Source organism: Chionomys nivalis, chromosome 3, assembly GCF_950005125.1.
Source record: "Chionomys nivalis chromosome 3, mChiNiv1.1, whole genome shotgun sequence".
In the NCBI taxonomy this organism is placed as follows: Eukaryota; Metazoa; Chordata; class Mammalia; order Rodentia; family Cricetidae; genus Chionomys; species Chionomys nivalis.
Window position 1 is genome coordinate 58,758,638 of NC_080088.1, and position 20,466 is coordinate 58,779,103.

General features: G+C 43.7%; 1 protein-coding gene and 1 pseudogene across 1 annotated transcript in view; both read right to left on the reverse strand.

Moving 5' to 3' along the window:
- Hspbap1 (HSPB1 associated protein 1) overlaps positions 1-20,466 on the reverse strand; it is a 50,745-nt gene that overhangs the window by 15,892 nt on the left and 14,387 nt on the right. The window contains exons 2-3 of the mRNA XM_057764532.1: positions 17,759-17,944; positions 4,392-4,573 (exon numbers count right to left, since the gene is read on the reverse strand). Coding sequence (XP_057620515.1) covers positions 4,392-4,573; positions 17,759-17,944 — 368 coding nt within the window. The remainder of the gene's footprint in view (positions 1-4,391; positions 4,574-17,758; positions 17,945-20,466) is intronic.
- Positions 2,949-3,862, reverse strand: LOC130871205 (40S ribosomal protein SA-like; annotated as a pseudogene).

Here is a 20,466-nt window from a genome sequence, read left to right on the forward strand (position 1 = left end):
CACGCCTTTAATCCCAGCACTCGAGAGGCAGAGGAAAGTGGATCTCTGTGAATTCAGGGCCAATCTGGTCTACAGAGCCAATTCCAGAACAGCCAGGACTACACAGAGAAATCCTGCCTTGAAAAACAAAAACACAAAAAAACATCAAAACAAAAAAGAAAAGAAAATAGCCCTCATCAAGTTTGGTGTGATATTTTAAAGATTCCCAACTGTCTGAAAAGACCGTTAAATACTTCCCCCTTTCTCAGCTGTATATGCTGAGACAAGATTTTCTTCATCTCTTAACAGACCAACAAATTGCGACAGCTATACTGCAGCAGATAGGAGACTCCAACTGCGCCCTGCAGTCAGGCAGGAAGATGACTTGCAGAAAATGGAAAGCAATCCACTCTTTTAATCACATTAAATTTCAAAGCATATTCTTTAGGATATCATTGGTTATTAACATGTAATGGGCTTACTGTGCTATCTATTATATTGCTTTACTTTTTGGTTTCTTGAGACAAAGTCACATGAAGCCCCGACTGGATGTAGCTTAAGCTACACTTGATCTCCTTACCAATTATCTCATGTCAATACAAAAAGGCTTGAAACAATAACAAGCATGATTAAATAACGAAGCTAATTGCATTTCTAAAAGCAAAACAAGAATTTACGTACCTATGACATATGTGAGAGAAATGAAAAACTGGTGAGAGCGTCAGAGTGACCTAATCGCTTTCCGCCTGAACCACACTGTTTAAGCTAGACGATTTTGGAAAGCACTTCATACGTGACAAGGGCCATCGCAGGAGCCGGTAACAACTGGGAGAGCATTGCCTCAAGGACAGCCAAGAACTAGCCAATTAAAATATGTCCATAGTATGCTTCATCTACATGCCTCAAGGATAGATAAGAACGGGCCAAACAAGAATATACTCATGTCCATACTTCATTTGCATAATGACATCATGTTTTTTGAATTTGCTGTCCTCAATTAGGTCTGGGTATGCAAATTAGGTGAAAACTGGTGGTCCTGGAAAATGGTCTACAAAAAGTCCTGTAATCTCTGGAAGGGAGTTCTTCCCGCCCTCACTGCCTTGAGTGTGCTGGATGAGTTCCGTGCCTAGGCTCGTACAATAAATCTTGTCGTTGCATCCAAGTCCCGGGTCCCTGGTGGTCTCTTTGGGAGGCAAGAAGTCTGGGCATAACAAATAAAGAGTTGGTACCCAGAAAACTGTCAGATAAGGACAATATAATATTAACAGTCTTGACTGTCTACAAGAGAACTAACTTCCACAACGTGAACTGACATGAACTCACTGGGCTAAAATCACCAGATTTACAAGGGCTTACTGAGAACTCCAGTTCTCATTAACGGCCAAGCCATACACATACCCAGTGGTGGCTATGCCTGGGAAGGGACAGACACCTGACCAAGTTTGCTGAGAGGCAGCCAAAGTAGCAGGAGCTAGACTCAGCATGGCTGGATCTATTTCACCTTACTTGAACGAACCCTTACTGAGAAAAGTTCACACAACCTCTTTGTGCCTTGTCTTCCTTAAAACAGATGATCATGAAATCAAGTGTCACTGTGAGGATCCTAAATGTCAGGCATTTAGGGGCTAAGGGCATGTGAGCACTTGGTAAATGCCATTATTGCACAAGAGTTTCTGAGACATGCTGGGAGAAGGTGGAAGTACGATCTGCGAGGCTGAGGGGAATGGGGAAGACCAAAGTACTCTAGAAGTTAATTACGAAATCTATGAGTTCCAGGGTTAAAAATCCACCTACCTCAGAAGATGATTGAGGACGGTGCTGAGATTTGGAAGCGTTTACTGAGTATTTTCAAAATCGACCCATTTACTTCATGGCTGTGAGAATACAGAGGCGCGACACACGAGGGTGCCCCGCCAGATTCCCGCACTCGGGAGGTGGAGACGAGGATGGGGAGGGTAAGGCCAGCCTGGGCTACACAGTAAGAGCTTCTCAAGAGAGAAAGGAAAGGGAAACAAAGGAGAGGGGAGGGAGGAAAGTGGGGAGCTCAAGAAATAATGAGGGTGGGGGAAAGGTGTATCTTCCCCTCTTTTATAAAAAACATCCTTTTAACTTTTTAAAAGGTTAGTAAAGGAAAATGACCAAATATCTGTAGTTAGAGTAACTATGTGAATACCTAGACTCAGTAAGAAAAAGAAAAACACAGGTTGACCAGGTGTGAGAGCCAAAGAGCATCACACACAGGAGAGGGTCCAGAGCGGGGGTGGTCACAGGGGAGCAGGCATGGACATCACACACAGGAGAGGGGTGTACAGCAGGAGTGGTCACAGGGGAGCAGACATCACACACAGGAGAGGGGTGTACAGCAGGAGTGGTCATAGGGGAGCAGGCAAGGACAGGGGTGGGGAGCGGTGCGGAGGGCTGTGGCAGGGAACAGTCTGACTAAAGGGGAAACACTTCCCTCCACAGATCAGTACTGGCACTGGACTCTGCAGCTAGGCTTGTTAGGGTAAGGCAATCATACAAACAGGCTCCTTGGGACCACTCCCTATTGCCCCACACCTAACGTGAAACAGAAACCAGAACAAGGAATTTGCAAGATCACCCCACAAAACAAACCGACAGTTTGAGATAGACTACACTACAGAGGACAGAGGACAAGGCAGTCTACAGGCCCTGCTGTCAGGTGTGTCAACACATGCAAAGAACATCCATATTCCCCAATATTCCTACACTTCAGCAGGGCGTCTGTCATCAGGAGCCCCGAACTCTGCCTAGGCCATAAGCTACCTGAGGACACCACAGCCTGAGTAGAGACTGAAGGCAGAGGCAGCCTGGCCAAGGCGTCTGCATGGAGAGCAGCTTCCATCTCTCCTCTTCACTGCACAGCAAGGATTTCTTTCTTTTCTTTTTCTTTTCAGCTTGTAGGAACTTTATTTCCCTTCCACCTTTTTTCCCTCTGCTCAGGTGTCTGCAGAGGAGCTCAGGACCACTCAGTGGTGGCTCCAACCCACTCGGTGGCCTGCGCTGTGGGAGCTGCTGACCAATCCTCAGTGGCTGGCTGGGCACTCCAGTCTTCAGTAGGGAACTGCTGGATGCGCACCGAGGGCACCTGCACACCTCAGACCAGTCAGCCACCTCTGGCTGAGCAGCAGTGAACTCAGGAACTGGTGCAGTCCATTCGCTCTGAAATTCCTCCTTGGTCACGGCCTTCTCAGCAGCAGCCTGTTCTTCCTTCTCAATCTCCTCTGGGTCTCTGTAGAAGTAAAGATCAGGCATTGTCTCCTATGGGTGCTCACGGGAGATAGTGCCATGCATGTGGAGTACTTCCTGGGCCAGCATCTACCACATCAGACCTACTGAGTGAGCTCCCTTGTTGTTGCACGGGATGGCAATGTCCACATAGCGCAGAGGTGAGTCTGTGTTACGCAGGGCAATGGTGGGCAGGTTCACGCAAGACGCCTCTGTGAGGGGCTGGTACTCAGTCCTGGGATCCGTCACCACTAGAAGCCGTGGCTCCCTGAAGGTTGCCTGGGTCTGGTTAGTGAAGGTACCTGGGGTGAAACGGCCAGCAATGGAGTGGCTCCAGTGGCGGCAGCAAACTTCAGCACGGCTCGCTGCCCAGTGTTCCTGGAGGAGATGACGCTGACATCTTGATGGCCACAATAGCCCGAGCTGCAAGCAGCAGCTTCTCCCAGTCCTCTTCAGATTGATGATGTGGATGCCATCGCTTTTCCTTCTGTAGATGTTTTCCTTCTGTAGATGAACTGCTCCGTCTGAAAGTCGAGGTTGGTGCCACCTAAGTGGGTGCCTGCAGCGAGGAATTTGAGGACATCCTCCTCCTTCATCTGCAGGACATCAAGGGCTCCGGACATTGTGTAAGTTTCCCTTTAAGTTACGTCGGGAACCAAGAACAACGCCGTATGGACCCATCCTGGGGCAGTGCTGAAAGGCCAGAACAAGGATTTCTGCGCAGGCTAGGGAAAATAAAGTTTTACACACAGTCTATGCTTCTAGTACAATCTAAATGTCACAGGCATTGTTTGAAGATGGAAGGGTGTGGAGGAAGTGCCTCTCATCTGTCAGCGTGGGCCAAACGGTCAGGTCTCACATGATGACTTATATGAGAAAAAGGTAGTTAAGGAAGAAGGGACCAGCGAAATTCTAATTTAGGATTACTTTCAGGAGAAAATTCTTACCAAGACTAAAAAGAGTATATAACTCAGCCAGATGGTAGTGGCACATGTCTTTAATCCCAGCATTCGGGAAGCAGAGGCAGGCAGATCTCTGTGAGTTTGAGGCCAGTCTGGGCTATAGAGCGAGTTCCAGGACAGGCTCCAAAGCTTAAAAAAAAAAAAAGAAAAAAAAAAAAAAACAAGAAACAAAACAAAGCAAAAACCAAAAATATAACTCACCTGGAAAACATCTGTCTTGTCTTCAAACAAATTGACAAAATATTTATAGTCAGCATAAGCCCAGAATTTGGAATGGTCATAATCTTTAAATGGTCCAGAGACACTAGAATGGTCACAGTTCCAGGCCAGAAACTCCTCAAGTGTAGCGTCCACATAACTACATGCAGTTTCAAACTGAGGAACTGCAAAATAAGGAAAAACAACTTGAAATGTTTAACAAGCACAGTGTCTACTATTTTAAAAGATAAATATTGACCAAAATATTGTTGCATTTTATACTTTTTTATTTAACAATTTTCATCATTTACAAAAAAACAAAAAGAATGGTTTTCTTAAGATTAATGACGCAGCGCACATGATGTGGTGGCAGCGCATATCTTTAATCTCAGCACTTGGGAGGCAGAGGCTGGTGGAGCTCTGTGTGTTCAAGGTCAGTCTGGTCTACGGAGTGAGTTCCAGGACAGCCAGGGATACACAGAGAAACCCTGTATGGCCGGGGTGGGTTGGGGAGAGATTAATGACTACCCTCTAAGCCAGACCTATAGTCCCAGCACAGCATGAAGGTTGACGTAGGAAGATCCTGGGTTTGGGTCTACATAGTGAAAACAGGGGCAGGGAGAAAGGAGAAGAAAGAGAAATAAGAGACAAGAAGAAGGGGGGCAATGGAGTGAGGAGAGAGGACGGGCGTAGGGCCACCTTACTACAGTGTGATTCAACTCTCCACTCGGGGATCTGCGTCCACCCCTAGTAATGCTCACACATCACCTGCCTCTCTCACTCACTCACACTGGCTCACGAGTGTGTGTGTTCTCCAGGGCCTGCACAACTGTGATGGCTCATCCACTTTGTCAACCTGACTGAGTTTATATCTCTTAGAAGACACATGTCTGGGCATGCTGTGAACTTGTATGTGTCCGGGGTGTTGAACCTAGGAAAGAAGCCTCGTTCTAAACATGAATGATGTGGGGAGCCAGCGGGAATGGAAAGTAAGAGAACAAGGTCTGGGGAGCGCCAAGATCACCTCAGTACTGCAGCGATGGATGGCACCCACTCAACCAGAGGCCAAATGAAATCCTTCCTCCCTTACATGGCTTCCTGCTGGGGATTTGGTCAGAGCAATGAGGAAGTAACTACTACAGTGACTTGTGTGGGTGTCACCACTTGGACACTTGGTGAAGTATGTGTTTAGGGTTGTTTGTTTGAGATAGGGTCTTTTTATGAAGCCCTGGTTGGCCTGAGTGTAATGGTCTGGCCAGCCCTTTAAGAGACAAGCCCTGCCCACTCTCTCCCCTATCCACTACTGAGGCAGGCAGATCTTCCTCCCACTTCCAGTCTGACTCCATCTTCCCTTCTGTCTGTCTTGCAGAGAGGTAGCTGCTGCTGTGGCTCCTCTCCCCTCCCCTCATCTCCCCCTTTCCCTTACCCCTCCATAACCCACTAAATAAATGCCCACTTCCTCTGCATGACGTGCCTACCTTCTTGGTCTCTCACCCGCCAGGTGGTTCCCTGTCCCTCATAGCTCCTGCCTGAGACTGGCTGCCTTCATGGCCCACCATGGTCTCGGGACTCGCTGCCTGCTGCAGTCACTATGCAGACCAGATGAGCCTCAAACTTACAGAGGTCCACCTGCCTCAGCCTTCGGATTCAGATGTGCTTCTGTTTCATACACTAAGTATCACCGTTTTAAATAAGGTAAGTATCGCTGGAGAGCCTGCATCACTGGGGTCCTCACTGTCTTAACTAAGGTATCGCTGGAGAAAGCCTGAATCATTGGTGTCCTCACTGACTTAACTAAAGTACAGCTGGAGACAGCCTGAATCATTGGGGTAGCATCATTGGCTTGATTTAATGTATCAATTTAATGTCTGCTCATTCATTTATTAACTCAGTTGTTTCAGAATTGTTTACTTTGATTAGCAGGGTGCTGAGGTTTGTAGGGACACAAAAGAAAAAGATAACAGTCTTGAGCTTAGATACGATTTGATAAAACAAAACAGGTTTGTATACTGACACTGAAGAGGCTGAGGTGTGAGGACAATGAGTTCAAGGCCAGCCTGGGCTAAGTAGCAAAACCCTATGCCATGGCTTAAATGTGAACTGTCCCCTACAGCAAAAGTCTTTGAATCCTTTGTCCCCAGTGGATGAACTGCTTATGAGAGCAACAGATACCATTTTAGGAGGTTGCTGTGGTGGTTTGATTAAAAATGGCCCCGATAGGCCCACAGGGAGTGGCACAATTAGGAGGTGTGGAGTTGCTGGAGGAGGCGTGTCACCTGGGGTGGGTTCTGAGGTTTCGGAAGTTCAGGCTAGGTCCAGTGTCTCTCTCTTCCTGCTGCCTGCCAATCTAGATGTAGAACTCTCAGCTCCTTCTCCGGCACCATGTGGGTTCTGAGATTTCAGAAGTTCAGGCTAGGTCCAGTGTCTCTCTCTTCCTGCTGCCTGCCAATCTAGATGTAGAACTCTCAGCTCCTTCTCCGGCACCATGTCTGCCTGCCTGCCGCCATGTTTCCTGACATGATGACAATGGACTAAACCTCTGAACTGTAAGCCACCCCAACTAATGCTTCCCTTTGTAAGGAGTTGCCATGCTCATGATGTCTCTTCACAGAATAGAAATCTTTTGGACATGGGTCTAGTGACACATGTGGGGCTAAAAACTCAAGACTAGGAGATTACATAGCCCAACCAATTCCAGTCTGTCTGCTTTATGATCCACTAATAAATAATAAGTCGTGTGGCAAGCACCTACCACCACAGACTAAGCCAATCCAGCTGCCGTGTTTCTCCCACCACGATGGATTTATTCATTCTGCTTTTTTTAAAACAGTGTCTCTACATAGTCCTGACTTTCCTGGAACACACTATGTAGAGCAGGCTGTCCTGGAACCCACAGAGATCCTCCCGCCTCTGCCTCCTAAGTGCTGAGACAGATTAAAGATGTGTGTCACCACACCCAACCACATTGTACCCCTTTAAACCAGGAGCCAAAATCAAGTTCTGCTCCCTTAAATTGTGTCCATACTTGATTGCAGCAGGGTAAGAGTAACAATACACCCAATCTCAAAAAGTAAAACAAAACCCACTCCAGACAAACATGAAGCTTTAACTAGGCTGACAGAGAACATGCAGATCCATGTAATTAAATACAGAACAGTGTACCAAGGACACTTCAAAAAGGGAAAGAACCACAGCTGACTGTGACCAGTGGCATTCTGAGGGAAAGTCCACAATCTGCACGCTGGCTTCTTAGAAATCTGCCACCAAGGAGTCAAGACTAGGTAAATGGAAGGAGATCTCCTGCATGTTGCAGTGTTTTAAATGAGCATGGGGAAATGAATACTTAAGAAATCTAATTATGAGCTCACTGCAAAGCACAAGACTATCCTAGGACGGGGGTGATTAGCACAGAGCCTGACACAGCGCATGCTCAGTAACCACAAGGCACTACTATTAGTTCTTATTCAGGCCAGTGCTGACCTGGAACCTTTTCAAATTTGAAGGAGTCAACAGAGGGATGGATAGTCAAGCTCTTCTTTCAACAGCTTCTATCCTTTCCCTCTTCCTCACTCATTAGGATTACCCAATCATCTTTAGCCCTTCCCTTACTTTTCTGGAAGTTACCTAACCATGGAACCAGGACAGAAGCAGGACAATGATGTCTAACCTACTGGCCAACTCTGTGAAGTGGGAAAACTTCAATAGGCCACAGGGATCTAAAAGACAAGATCTATATACTTGAAAACCACGTCGGTTCTGAGAGCTTCTGTGGAGCACTCAGGAACAGTGCCTGGCGCAAGCGGTAAACCACTGATATATACAAGCTCTTAATAGCACTGGCACCCTCAAGAATTTATTATAAAATCAAGAGTAAATAGAACTAATTCTGACAAAATAGTATGTAGCAAGACAGTTTCTGTGTTTCTGAGAACGGGAGCCATTTCTAATCCTCATAGCAAACTCCACGGAAAAAGCACGAGCTTCTCTTCACAGAATTCAATACAATGACTGACTGAATGCTAAGGCCCTTAACTGAGCAACTTGGCCCAGGGGTGGAATGAGCAGGACATTGCAATGATGGCATTTACCCCCAGGAAGCCTGCACTGTAATCTTCAAAATCTACCCTCACTAGAGGCCTTCATTTCCTGTCACAGCAAATTCTGCATGTTAAAAATGAAAAGCTGAAAATGTAAGAACTACATTTGAGAATTGTTACTGCCAGGAAAAAATTAAAATGAACAGAAGGAATGAAATGACAGATCTTTTCATTTACATGATGAGTTCAACACAGACTCTTTTCACTCTGGACCAGGGGCAGCCACAGAGTGCTGCTCTGATTTCATCGGTGACAGTTCCCTCTGGTGGCACACTTGCTTTCCTTGGTTTGCTTTATGCAGTGGGATTACTCCTTTTTAACTTTATCATTCTGGTTTTTTTTTTTATTTAATGCAGAAGCAGTCAGGACAGCTCTGCCCCCAACCACTCACTGCCAAGTATTGGGAAGAAGCAGTTGCCCCAGTCCAAGCTTTCATAGCGAAACACAAAGCGAGCTTGCTTTTACGTCTAAAACAAAGGGTGCTAAATATATGTATTTGCCCAGCAGGAAAGCAACCATTTTTCCATTTTGGAATTTCCTCACTTTACAAACTAGAAAGAGTGAGCAGAGGTGCCTGCACTGAACGTGGGCCGTCGCCCCTTTCCAACTCACCGATGCTGGGCACTACCCTGAAATCGTTGGTAACCGTTGCTGGCTGGAGTTCAGTGCAGACAGGGAGCACTCGTCTCGACAAATGAATGTGATTAAAAATGGGCTTAGAGACCTACACGCTATTCACTATCTGTGTCCTAAAACTCGGGAAGGCATTATGGTTTTGTTCTTGGAGCCTTACTACATAAGCCAGGCTGGCCTCAAACCCAGAGACCAGGCTACCTCTGCCTCCCAAGTGCTGGGAGCAAAGGCGTGTGCTACCATTCCTGGCTCTACAAAATGTTTTTAAAAATATGCTGTAACTATAGATAATCATAACGCATTAAACATTTCAAAGAGCTGACAGACAGGATTCTGAAAAATTTCACCACAAAGAACTGACATTCAGAGTGATAAATATGCTCACCTAACTTCAACATTAGCAACTGAGCATAGCACTCCATTAACACGCAACACTTTTATGGTTTCTGTGGATTAGTTAAAAGTAAAATTAATACCAATTACTTTTTTTGGCCTTAAAAGCCAGTTACTAATACTACTGTTTCAAGCATCCCAGAGGAAGGTTCCAAACAAGACCTAAGACAGATAAAAGAAATATACTCAATACAAAAGAAACAAAAAATATAATTATTTATAACATTATGTGCCTGTCTTTCTATAGGAACTAACACCTACCAACACCAAAAACCAATGGATACAAAATCAACATAGAGAAATAAACAGCTTTTATCCACATTCTAATGAAAAAAAACACATAAGCCATAATGAGGCTATGTAGAGAGACTCTGTCTCAACTCCCCCATTATATACTTATTGAATATATATATTGGATAAAAATATTTTCTTTACACTAGCTGTAGTGAATGATAACTACAAACCTTTTTTGCTGACAGACTTGGTAAGGATAACATGATTTTGTGTAAAGATACAATTTTACAACAATGTAAACTTCTTCCCAAAATTAATTTTTAGGGCTTAATGAATTTTCATTAAAAATTTCAGCAGGAGAGCATTTGGGATCATGTAGAAGCACACTCATGTGCAGGCACCACACAGACAGACAGACAGACAGACACATACCCACCCCAGATAGGTTTCTTTACTTATTTTCGTATTTGGGATGTGTGTCTTCAGCCCTGGCTATCCAAGCTGGCCTGAAACTCACAGAGTCCTCCTGCATTGGCCTCCTGAGTGCTAGGATTAAAGGTGTGCACCACCACTGCCTGACTTTTTTTTTTTTTTTTTTTTGTCTTTTGAGACAGGGTCACTCTGCAGCCCTGGCTAGCCTGGAATTCACAATGTGGAACAGGCAGCCCTAAAGTCACAGAAATTTATCGGCCTCTGTTTCACATCAGAAAGTTTCTTTAAAGCGAGCATTCTAGGTAACTATGAAGTCCATTTGGATGAATAAAATTCAAAGACATTGAAGAGAAGAATAATGGAAGATCAGACTAGACTAGTGGTTAGCAGAAGGTGGGGAGAGCAGAGAGGAGGGACAGACAGGGAAAGGGTGGTCATGGGAATTAAGCCTCAAAAGAACTAAATGAAAGGACTTTAAATATATTCTTCACTACGAAGAAATGATCAGTATTTCTTCAATATATAATGTATACATATGCAGAGTTATCACATGCTACATAAAACATATACAATTCATGCCAGTTAAAAATATAAATACATCTGGTATGATGATGTATGCCTGTAATCCCTATGGAGGCTGAGACAGGAGGATTACCGAAAGTTTAAGACTATACAGTAAGCTACAGAGTGAGACACCATCTCAAAAAACAAAAACAAAAACCAAACAAGGGAGTAATGAGGTTGTCTGCGATGTATTTTCAAATATTAAAATACGTATCGGCGCTAAAATAGCATTTTCAAACTGTTTTACTAGCCGCAAAGTGACAGCTTGAGATGTGGCCTCAGAACTGACGCTGGGAGACACAAGAACACGCAGCACCACACTAAACGACGCTGCCCACGCCAGCACCCTTAAAAAGGATTGTCCAGTGAGTGACGCTAGAGCTCCATTGCCCGACGTCATTATCTGGAAAACCGCAGCGAACACCATCATTAACTGCTACAGCAAAGCACTAGTCTATTTTAAGGGAAGACATTTCCAAAACAAAACAAATGGGAATAAATGTTAGGGGAGCGCTAGCTGGTTTGACTGTAAAAAAAAGCCCACGTGCAGCAAAACAAATGCAAAGGACAAATGGGGAAACAGCCGTAAGATGAAGAACTGTCTTCAAAAAGTGAATAAAACAAAAACCCCTGAGGCTCCGACAGAAACAGTCAAAGGACAATTATGAGGAAAAAGCAGGAAATAGTAATAAATACGAGCTTATGACCAACACTGCTTATGACAAACATGCTAATTACGATGAGATACCGCCCTTTCCCTACCAGTCGGTGTGGTTTTAAGAGGCACAGGCACGGAAGGCAGTTCTCTGCAGATCTACTGCCTGGGCAGCAAGACTTTCACCCAGTCACTCCCCAAACACCAGGAAGCCTAACAGACTCTGAACCTGGAGGAGGTAAGGCCCTTCCCAGACAGCAGAAAGAGATTTTCATCTGTGCGATCAACAACATGATTATAGCCATTCCAGGAAACAGACTGAGAAGACATGACAACCTGAGCTCAGGAGATGAAGCTGGGCCTGCGGCACCACAACACACACTTCAGTCTTCAGGATGAACTGGGAGGTCAGCAAAGGGTTTTAAAGGCATGTACTACATCAGACTTGTTATTCATTCATTTGTTTGCTTATACTGTTGTTATTATTATTATTATTATTATTATCAGAGTCTCACTGTGTAGCCCTGGCCTGGAACTCAGTATGTAGAACAGGCTGGCTTTAAACTCAGCTATTCACCTGCTTCTGCCACTCAAAGGTGTACACCACCAAGCTCAGCTATTTTTTTTTTTTTTTAATAAACTGTCTCTGTTACAGTCTGAGGAATGGCCTGGGAAGTGAGGGCAGGGGATGAGTGGAGTAACTATGTCCAGGTACAAGGCAACTACAATTCTGGGAGTGACCCTGAAGGGTGATGCCAACTAGAGGGTGGCCACTGAGATAGGCAGCAGGTGGCTGCCAGATATTTAGCACGCAAGTCACAAGCCCCCAGAGTGACTCAGCTCCTGGTACAAGGAGCTTCACAGAGAGCAGCGTTGCTGCTGATAATCCTTGCGCCCTTGCACCCAGCGACCTCCTTCTAGGAACCCATCCTAGAGGAATAATCAGACACTTGACAAATGTACACATTTAAAGTCTGCAAGCTATTGGAAGGCACTTCCCTCTGTTCAATACAGACTGAACCTAGGGCCTAACACGTGACAGGAAAGTATCTAGCTGCATCTCCAAACCTTTTTTTTTGGGGGGGGGGGGGGAGGTAATCAGTCTAAACATAGTAAATAGGAAAGTCTTAAATTAATTATGATATTGTCATATAATGGAATATTAAGGAGTCATTTAAAAGTCTCATTTAATGTCATAAGTTGTTCCTCTGACTATGCTTAGAGAAAAAAAGCAGCCTGTAAAAATCAATACGATCTTAATTTTAAAATACAACCTATTAAATACAAACAGGTCAGGTTGGAGAAATGGCTCAGTGGTTAAGAGCACTGGCTGCTCTTCCAGAGGACCTGGGTATGATTCCCAGCAACCACATGGCAGCTCACGATGATTTCTAACTCCAGTTCCAGGGGATCTGATGTTCTTTTCTGGCTCCCATGGGTATCAGGCACACATGTGGTACACAGACACTCATGAAAGCAAAACACTCATACACATAAAATAAATAAAGTTTATTTTATTTTTATTTATTTATTTATTTTTATTTTTATTTTTTTTTTTTTGGTTTTTCGAGACAGGGTTTCTCTGTGGTTTTGGAGCCTGTCCTGGAACTAGCTCTTGTAGACCAGGCTGGTCTCGAACTCATCCAGAGATCCACCTGCCTCTGCCTCCCAAGTGCTGGGATAAAAGGCGTGCGCCACCACTGCCCGGCTTAAAGTTTATTTTAATAAATACAGGTACACACATCTAGGATTTGCAGAAAGAGGTGGAGGCAGGAGGATCATGAGTTCAGGGCTGGCCTGTGCTATACATTTGCTGGGCATGGTAGCATGCCTTTAATCCCAACACTCTGGAGGAAGACACAGATGGATTTCTGCGAGTTCAAGGCCAGCCTGGTCTACAGAATGAGCTCCAGGACAGCCTGAGTTATACAGGGAGACCCTGTCTCAAAAAACAAACAAGCAAAAGACAAAAACAATAAAATAAGGTATTTTTAAATTTCTGTGGACTTTCTACTTTTTCCAATTTTTCACATAGACACCATACTTTCATTTTAAAATTATTTCTACTTTAAATAATATTTGTTGAATACTAACTATTAGGCACTATTCTAAACACATCGTGCATAAGAACTTTTTTTTTTCCTGAGATAGGCTATCACAATATAGATCTGGCCGGTCTAGAACTCACTGTGTAGACAGGCTGGCCTTGAACTCACAAAGATTACATCCTAAGTGCTGGGAGTAAAGGCATGCATCACTACATCTGGTGAAATCATTCAGTTTTGAAAATATTTCTAACATACAGAAAAGTTAAAATTGACCTCCTCAAGGTCACACAGAAAACCAAAATCTGAACAATTTAAAAAAAAAAAGGTTTATTTGTTTATTATGGATACAGTATTCTGCCTGCATGTATGCCTGCAGGCCAGAAGAGGGCACCAGATCTCATTACAGATGGTTGTGAGCCACCATGTGGTTGCTGGGAATTGAACTCAGGTTCTCTAGAAGAGCAGCCAGTGCTCTTAACCACGGAGCCATCTCTCTAACCCCTGAACAATTCTTTTATGCCATAATCCTATGTTGTATGTAGGAACATATATACTCAAGAGACATAATTTTTTTAAAAAAAATACATTTTATTTATTTATTTGTGTATGTGTGTGTACACGCACGCACGTGCGCACACGCGAGTGTGCATGTGCGTGTAGGTCAGGGGGCAACTTTTTTCTTTCCATCATTACATTCCCAGGGGTAGAATTCAGGGAACAGGCAATGCTTTATTCTTGATCCATTACATCATCCTAAAGAAATAATTTTTAAAAGGAGCAAAGTATCAGGATAATCTACTGAGTGGGAGAAAAGCTTTTCATGTTATGTGTCTCATTGGGCCTGATCCCTAGAGCATATAAAGAACTCTTTCAATTCAACAACTAAAGCCTCCATTAGCAAACAAGCAGAAAGATGTGAACAATGCTATTGGCTAATGCAACTACAAAAAGACACCTCACATTAGAACAAGGCCAATCAGAACCATGGTGGAGTAGTCTTCACCCACACCAGCATGGGTGCAACTGAGAAGGGAGGGGAAGCCAGGAGGTGGGAAGGGTTTGCAGGGAGGTGGGAAGGGTTTGCAGGGAGGTGGAAAAACTGGAACCTTTGCTGGTAGGATGTAGAGGGGTACGAGCACTTGGGAAACAGTTCCACAAAAGGTTAAGAAGCATACCACATGACTCGGTGATCTTACTGCTAGCTCTATATATTCACGAGGAATGAAAACATAGCTCTACTCCAAAATCTGCAGCCAAATGTACATGGGAGTGTTATCATAACAGCAAACAAGCCCTTGCATTCCCATCTACTGATGAGTAAACAGGATCACATATTGATACCTCCAGAACATCATTTGCTAATAAAGATAAGTGCTGATACGCATTTGCTGAAAACGCCTTGGATCAGAAGTGGTTTGTTTTTTATTTCTTTTTCTGGATTTTGGAATATTTACATATACAGAATGACCTATCTTGTGGACTGAACCCAAGGCTGCTATGAAATTCATTTCTACTTCGTATTTTCCTTAGCCAAAGTATTATTATACAATTTTTATATTGGTATTATTATACAATTTTAGGGTAAAGGTTATGCATTTTGCCTTGAGATCAGGTATGGAATGTTGCTTTGGCATTGTGCTGGTGTTTAAAAATTCAGACTCTGACGCATTTCAGAGAGATCGATGTCCATGACCATCTGGATGAGCCCTGACAACAGGCTGTGAAAGAAACCAGACACAGGGAGCAGCTCCTCCGTGCTGTTGTGATGACCTCTTGAATGGGTACACTTAGATAGCTGGAAGTAGGCTGCTGGGGCTGGGGCTGATCGCTTTAAAAGCACTGACTTTCAGGATGGGATAATGAAAACATTCCGAATTCGACAGCGGGCTATACAGCCTGTGAAAATGCTAACCACCGTTTGATTAGATACTTCTGAATGGCTAAAAGCTACAGTTTATGCTATGAGAATTTTATTTCAATTGTTAAAAGAAGACTAATCTATCTTTACTAAAAACTCAGAGTGGTTCCTCACAACCGCAGAGAGGCTTTTAAAAACTCCTTTTAGACTTAAGTATTAATTTGAAAATGTCAAATTACCATGGCTCACGGGCAGCAACTGTCCCATGGCTCACAGGCAGCAACCGTCCTAGCAGCCTAGGAAGGAGGTGAACAGATTAAGGCAGAGAATTCAAGTAAATTGCATTCAGCGAATGAGCGCTAGCTACCAGCAATAGAGTGGTGTCTAGAGTCTAAGCAGGATATGAAAAACACCACTACTTTGCATTTCTCTTCAGGTTAGTAACAGACACTTCAGCGAATGGCAGATTTGTTCCACAACATCGAAAGGAAAACATGTAATCTGATCTGAAGTTATTTACCGGTCTAGCATCTCATTTAAAAAATAACTGAACAATCAAGTCTGTGGTTAGAATGAGACACCAAACTACAGTAACTCTGTTGTGGCTGTCTCGGGAGTCCAAAACAACTCTAGACACCAAAAGCAAATTGCAGGTTATATCTTATAAGGTCAAGAAGAGAGAAAGGAGCTTGGAGCTGCTGGGAGGGAAATTGGGAAGTGTTCTTGCTCCTCTTGGGCTATTAATAGGTCTTCAAAGACTGCTTCCCTGCAATGCACACTGAGTTTCTACAGGGTCAGTTACTCTGAAATGCAAGTTAAAGACCAGACCATAAAATAAATAAATATTAAAAAAGGGGGGGGGCTGGAGAGATGGCTCAGAGGTTAAGAGCATTGCCTGCTCTTCCAAAGGTCCTGAGTTCAATTCCCAGCAACCACATGGTGGCTCACAGCCATCTATAATGGGGTCTGGTGCCCTCTTCTGGCCTGCAGGCATACACACACACAGAATATTGTAAACATAATAAACAAATAAATATTTTTTTTTTAAAAAAAGACCAGACCATAGCTATGGACACATGAAGATTAGAAACAGACCATTTCTGTCCTTTAAAATAACGACACTTTAGAGATCACACTAATCACTTTATCTGACAACAAGGCAAAAATGTAAAAATTTTCAAAGTGTTCTGGAAAAAAAGGGCAACAGCACAATCATCTGTTAAAAGTAAGGAAAGCAAAACAAGAAAAATCAAAACAAAATGGTATGGTGCAGCATATGCCCACAGCCCCAGCTATCACAGCCCCAACTATCAGGATGACCTCACCAGGAGGTGAAGACGGGCCACCTCCACGGTGAGGCCTTGCTTTTCTGTTTGTTTTTTTGAGACAGGGTTTCTCTGAGTAGCCCTTGATGTCCTGGAACTTTCTCTGTAGACCAGGATGGCCTCAAACTCTCAGGGATCTGCCTGTCTCTGCCTGCCAAGTTTAGGGATTATAGGCGCAAGCCACTACCACCTGGCTTGTTTTTTCTTTTTAAAGGTGGGAGCAGAGGTATAGTTCAGTATTGCCTCACTTGTACACAAACACATAGAACAAACAGCTTTAAACAGACTGCATGCTTATGCAGTGCAATAAAGGCCAAGTAGACTTAAAAGAAAAGATAAAATTATAACCAAGACTAAGTGGCGTGGGAGGTCCTTCTGTATATGTGTTGCTTTTATTGGTTAATGAATACATAAGCTGTTTTGGGCCTGCAAAGGGCAGAATAGAGCTAGGTGGGGAAAACTAAACTGAATGCTGGGAGAAAGAAGGCGGGGTCAAGAGAAGCCATGTAGTCCCGCTGGAGACATGCCAGAAATTTACCTGGTAAGCCACAGCCTTATGGTGATACACAGATTAATGGAGATGGGTTAATTTAAGATATGAGTTAGCCAGAAATACACTTAAGCTATTGGCCAAACAGTCTTGCCAGTAATATGGTTTCTGGGTGATTATTTAGGGAGTCTGGGCAGCCAGGAAATGAACAAGTGGGCTCCATACAACAACTAAGTGATAAAAACAGCCTAACTCACACATGTAGAATGTGTTCCAGATGAATCTCAAGAGGAACAGACTATGATATGGTATTCTTGGATATTACTGCAGTATTCCACTGTAATTCTATATTGTTATAGTATTGCTATTTTTAGTGGAATGGGGCACAATAGTATATTAACATATTGTCTACCATGCTCAATCAGTCACAGTAATGTCTAGCAATATATAGAATATATGAATAAACAGATTTGCATTTTCTGTGGGTTCCCAAGCTTTCTTGTAACAGATTCCTGTCTGTAGAGAGAGTGGTCCAGGAGGATTTGAGATTAGACATAAAGGACTGCCTAGCGATGGGGTGAGCACTGCTGAGAAGGTGGGAGTGCTACTGAGGTGGGGTTACCATGGTGACTGCTGATTACCTGTATCTGTACTTCTCAGGCCCATTCGAAACCGTATCTGCTTGCCCTGCAGGACCTCGGAAAGGTGTTTTGCAGTCCAGTGTTGTGCTGGCCAATCAAAAACCATGTTACAGAAAATTGCAGGCTGCTGTAGAGACATTATAATTTCTTTTGCTTTTTCTGGCGTGAAAGGTTTGACACGTTCACCTAGGGAGAGAGAAGAATAGGGCATTAGACAACAATGGACAGATAACTGTGTAGTTATTTCCTAGGGTGTGAGGAGAGAATGGCTAATGTTGCTTCTGTCCTAGCAAATCTTCCCATGCAATCGCACGGCACCCGCACTCTATTCATCATTGATTAGGTAAATATTTGGCCTCAGAGGCCGGAATTCTTGCTTTTTATTGTTTGTTTGTTTGTTTTGTTTTTGAGACAGGGCCTCAAACTACAGTCCAGGTTGGCCTGGAATTCACAATGTAGCTCAGGCTGGCCTAGAACTCATGAAGATCCTCTACTTTGGCCTTCCAAACACTTGGATTGCAGGTGTGAGGCACCATACCTGGCTAATGTAATTCTTTTTCAAGTGATTTTTTTATATTAAATTTTAACTGTTGGTAAATATAAATTTCAATGTTAATAGTAAAGTTTTAGTTTTTAAAAGGTTTCCTATCTAATTTAAAAACAATAAAATTTTTGGAATATAACACTTCTTAAACAGAAGGTTAGGTAAAAATGCTGATGAGAATTACTTTACAACAGCCAGATTTTCTGGAGTCATCAATGACTGCACTTGCTATATGACATGTTTAACAGCAAAACAAACAAAATGACTATGGTATAGCAGTCAATCAGGAAGGCAGAGATCACTTTTCCTTGCAGTTTCTACAATAAAAGATACAGCATTACTAAAGCCTCAGCATTGAGAAGCTGAGGAAAGGGGACCAAGAGTATGAGGCCAGCCTGGGCTACATAGTTAAGTCCCAGGACAGCCTGAGTTATGTACTGAATTATATATATTCACTACACATGTAAACAGTTAAGAGATACCAAACTATGATGTACTGAGAACTCAAATTTTACAGAATCTGGGCTGGAGAAACAGCTCAATTGGTAAAGTGCCTACTTAGCATTTCTTCCTATAGCCCCCCAAAACCATTGTAGTGCATGTGATTATAATCCTAGCACTCCAGGGGTAGAAGCAGGAAAATCAGAAGTTCAAGGCCACCCTTGGTTACATAGAATGTTTGAAGCCAGCCTGGACTATGTAAAACTGTCTCAAAATTATTTTAAATTTTGGAAGGATAGTCTACTGTTCTTTCATTTACTCTATGTATCCTCCCTTCCCACCCCCTCCTCTCTCCTTTCATCTCCGTCCTTCTCCTTCCTTTCCAGAGAAGGCTAGATAAGATGGTAGACGACAGCTCACTCCTCCCTCTCCACCCCTCCTCCTCTCTCCTATCATCTCTCTGTCCTCCTTCCTTCCCAGGGCCATTTACATGGTGGACAACTGCTCCACCAAGGAGCTACTGTTCCAGCAGGGGAGGTTCTCTTTAAAGATATCTTAACATGGACAGTCAAGACAGCTTTACACTCTGAGTCTCAGACACACACTTAGGATTCTCAAAATCTCTCATTAAGAGTCCCAATTCCTTTGCCACCCAACCTCCTAAGCTAATAAAGAAAGAGGAGGTGTTTGACCCAATTTAGGGCTTTTCTTTTCTTTTTTTAGACAGGGTTTCTCTGTAGCTTTGAAGCCTATCCTGGAACTAGCTCTTGTAGACCAGGCTGGCCTCAAACTCACAGAGATCCACCTGTCTCTGCCTTCTGAGTGCTGGGATTAAAGGTATGCACCACCAGCCCGACTCTTTTTTTTTTTTTTTTTTTTTTTTTTTTTTGAGACAGGGTCGCTCTACATAGTTCTGTCTGACCATCTCTAGCCTTGAGGTCACAGAGATCCTTCTGTAAGGCTCATTTTTAAGACAATTTTTAAGTCTTGTTCCTTCTCAGGAAGGCCCACACTGTAGAATCTGTCTTTAAGTCCTTGGTGACAGAGCTACATAGGCTCCCTGCCCTCAACAGCTAACACCTAAGAACCCTGACTTCCACGAGGGATGAGATCAGGGTGGGTACCCTTGGTGATAGAGGTGAACAGCCCAGGCTCTCAACAGCTAACCTAAGAACGTTGACCTCAGCAAGCGATGAAATCAGTTTAGGTACCCTTAGTGACAGAGATGCATAGGCTCCCAGCCCTCAGAGGCTAACACCTAAGAACCTTGACTTCTTCAAGGGATGAGATCAGGGTAGGGGTTGGAGGAGAGGCTGAAGAGCTGGGACCAGGAGGAAAGTGTCTGTCTTTACCTGGTTGTTTTCATTTCTTTGTGTTGGTAACTTTACATACAGACACATTCAGCGGGTCCCCTCCCCCCTAAGGATAGTTGATGGGTGTGGAAATACTACTGAGAAAATGAATTTTGAGTTAGGTTTCTATCTAAGCAACATTCAATGTTTTAAATGATCAACAGGCAACCGTCAGTCTACTGTTTACTGATATCTGCCACTCCAATACATCTCAGGAACTTCAAGTTACTCCATTCCAGTTCCAAGAAACACTTTAGCCACCAATGCCACTGGAGCCACACTACTTCAGCTACAGACAAACCTGCTCTGGGTCTGGGAGACTTCTCTTCAGCCATGACAAGCGTTGGTGAACTCCAGATGGCCCCACCTAG